Source organism: Phalaenopsis equestris, unplaced genomic scaffold, assembly GCF_001263595.1.
Source record: "Phalaenopsis equestris unplaced genomic scaffold, ASM126359v1 Scaffold197214, whole genome shotgun sequence".
Lineage (NCBI taxonomy): Eukaryota > Viridiplantae > Streptophyta > Magnoliopsida > Asparagales > Orchidaceae > Phalaenopsis > Phalaenopsis equestris.
In genome coordinates, this window is record NW_018217163.1 from 1 (window position 1) to 1,913 (window position 1,913).

At 31.3% G+C, this 1,913-nt stretch overlaps 1 protein-coding gene across 1 annotated transcript; it reads right to left on the reverse strand.

The window, feature by feature from the left end:
• Window positions 1–1,512: 1,512 nt before the first annotated feature.
• Window positions 1,513–1,907, reverse strand: LOC110035308 (elongin-C-like). Its single transcript, XM_020739541.1, has 2 exons — window positions 1,794–1,907; window positions 1,513–1,709 (listed from the first exon to the last, which is right to left on the reverse strand). Exons 1-2 carry the CDS (start codon window positions 1,903–1,905, stop codon window positions 1,528–1,530), a joined length of 294 nt encoding a protein of 97 aa, XP_020595200.1. The 5' UTR covers window positions 1,906–1,907; the 3' UTR covers window positions 1,513–1,527.
• Between the last annotated feature and the right edge of the window lie 6 nt (window positions 1,908–1,913).

A 1,913-nucleotide genomic window follows, 5' to 3' on the forward strand; every position in this document is an offset into this window, starting at 1 on the left:
TACTCATCTAATGGACATACTTATTACACTTCATTGTAGATGTCCAAGAAACCTGAGTTTATTTTCAATCATCATGTCGTTAAGAAATCTCACCTCAACATCTCCTTTCATAGAATTGTTTCTTAATATATCATTACAAAATTTGCTATGAATTCATCTTAACATTCTCATATCTACCGCACTAAACCTAAATATTAATAACATTTTTACAGCCCAATATTTGAGTTTATACAATATTGATGGCCTAATTATGGTTTTCTTAAATTTATACTTAAATCTACAAGACATACTCATATCGTACAAAACATATGAGGCATTTCTTCATTTTAATCATTCATACATACATACATATATATATATTATAAATATATAGTTATAGATACAGACACACACACTAAAAAACAGCCATAATTATCTTTCAGCCTTCTGATGGATGGCAATAGCCACATTTATTAAATTAAGAGCTTCAAAGCACTTATCCTTTAAATTTATTTCTTGAGATATGCTTATTAAGTTAATTCAACCTTGAGTCAGGTTTGGATTTAATAGGATTGGAAATTGAGAAAAAAAAATTATTTATCGCTTTGACTTCAATTTCAATTCAAGCCATAAAATTTGTCCAATTAAGTAGAAATAAGAGCTAAACTAAGAATATTAATGTACATGATGATGGATGACCAAGTAATCTAAAAACTAATACAAATCAAATAAAATTTAATCAAAATGCAATAATTTGAAGTTATTTATTCCAAAGTATCTTCCCTTTGCTTGACATAACTAAGCTAAACTTGTAGATTATTGATTTAATTGATTTGAATTGGTACAAACTAAATTAATTTTGAAGCAATTAATGACCAAATTATGAGCATCAAGCACTTTAATGGCTCACACCCAAATCAATGAGGTCCATAAAGTCATAACCGTAGAAGTACAACCTTAATAGTTAATCTATGGCTGTAGTAATGTAATATGTACAAAGATTTTAAATGCTAACAAAAAGCATGATAAGGAATCCAAAATACAAAATGTACATGACTATCAAAACTAAAAAAATAAAGGCAATGTTACATAACTTACTGAGATAGAATGTTTGAATTAGAATGAGCAATGTCTTTCAATAAAATTACTGAAAAGAGCAATATTCCCTTGTCTTCCTTTTATTAATGACATTTTAAAAGGGCAAGGTAAACCCATGGCAACGTAATAACAAACTATTCTTGTGAAATATTCAATTTATAACCGCATTATTAAAAGGAATATAGGTAAAAAAGCCAAAGCATAAGTGACAATGCAATAACTTAATCATAAAAGTCATTCTCAATTAACACCTCTACAATCAACATAAGAAACTCACGAGGAGGAAAAAAAATAAAACTTGGGAATTCTGTATTTCAGAAACAAAGACTTCCTACTGTATATGATAGGTATTATAATTACATTTTGAATGCACGGTACGAGGAGAAACTTGAGCATCCCAACTTAATCAGAACATAAGAAAAACCATTCTGCTTAAACCAGTCTCCAGGTCTAGTTAATTTTAAGGTATATGAAATTGCAGTTCAGAAAGAAAATTATGAAAAATAAGAAGATGATGAACAGGTACCTGGCAAATTGAAGCGACCAATAGAAATATTGGCAGATCTTCTCCAGAATTGGAGTACTAATCTCTGGGAAAGTAACCTCGCCGTGCTGCGTCTCCGCGAAACTACCTATCATACGAGATCGAAAGAAGCCAAAGTCAGAAAATCAGAACCCTAACCCGAATTAATTTTCCAAGAAGAAGGAGAAGATACCTGGAGAAGTGAGCATATTGCGGATCGTGTGGGAGACCATGGCAGCTTTCTTGTCGACAACAAACTCGAAGCCCTCGGCGCTGATGAGCTTCACCGTCTCCTCCTTCTTCATCTCTTTTT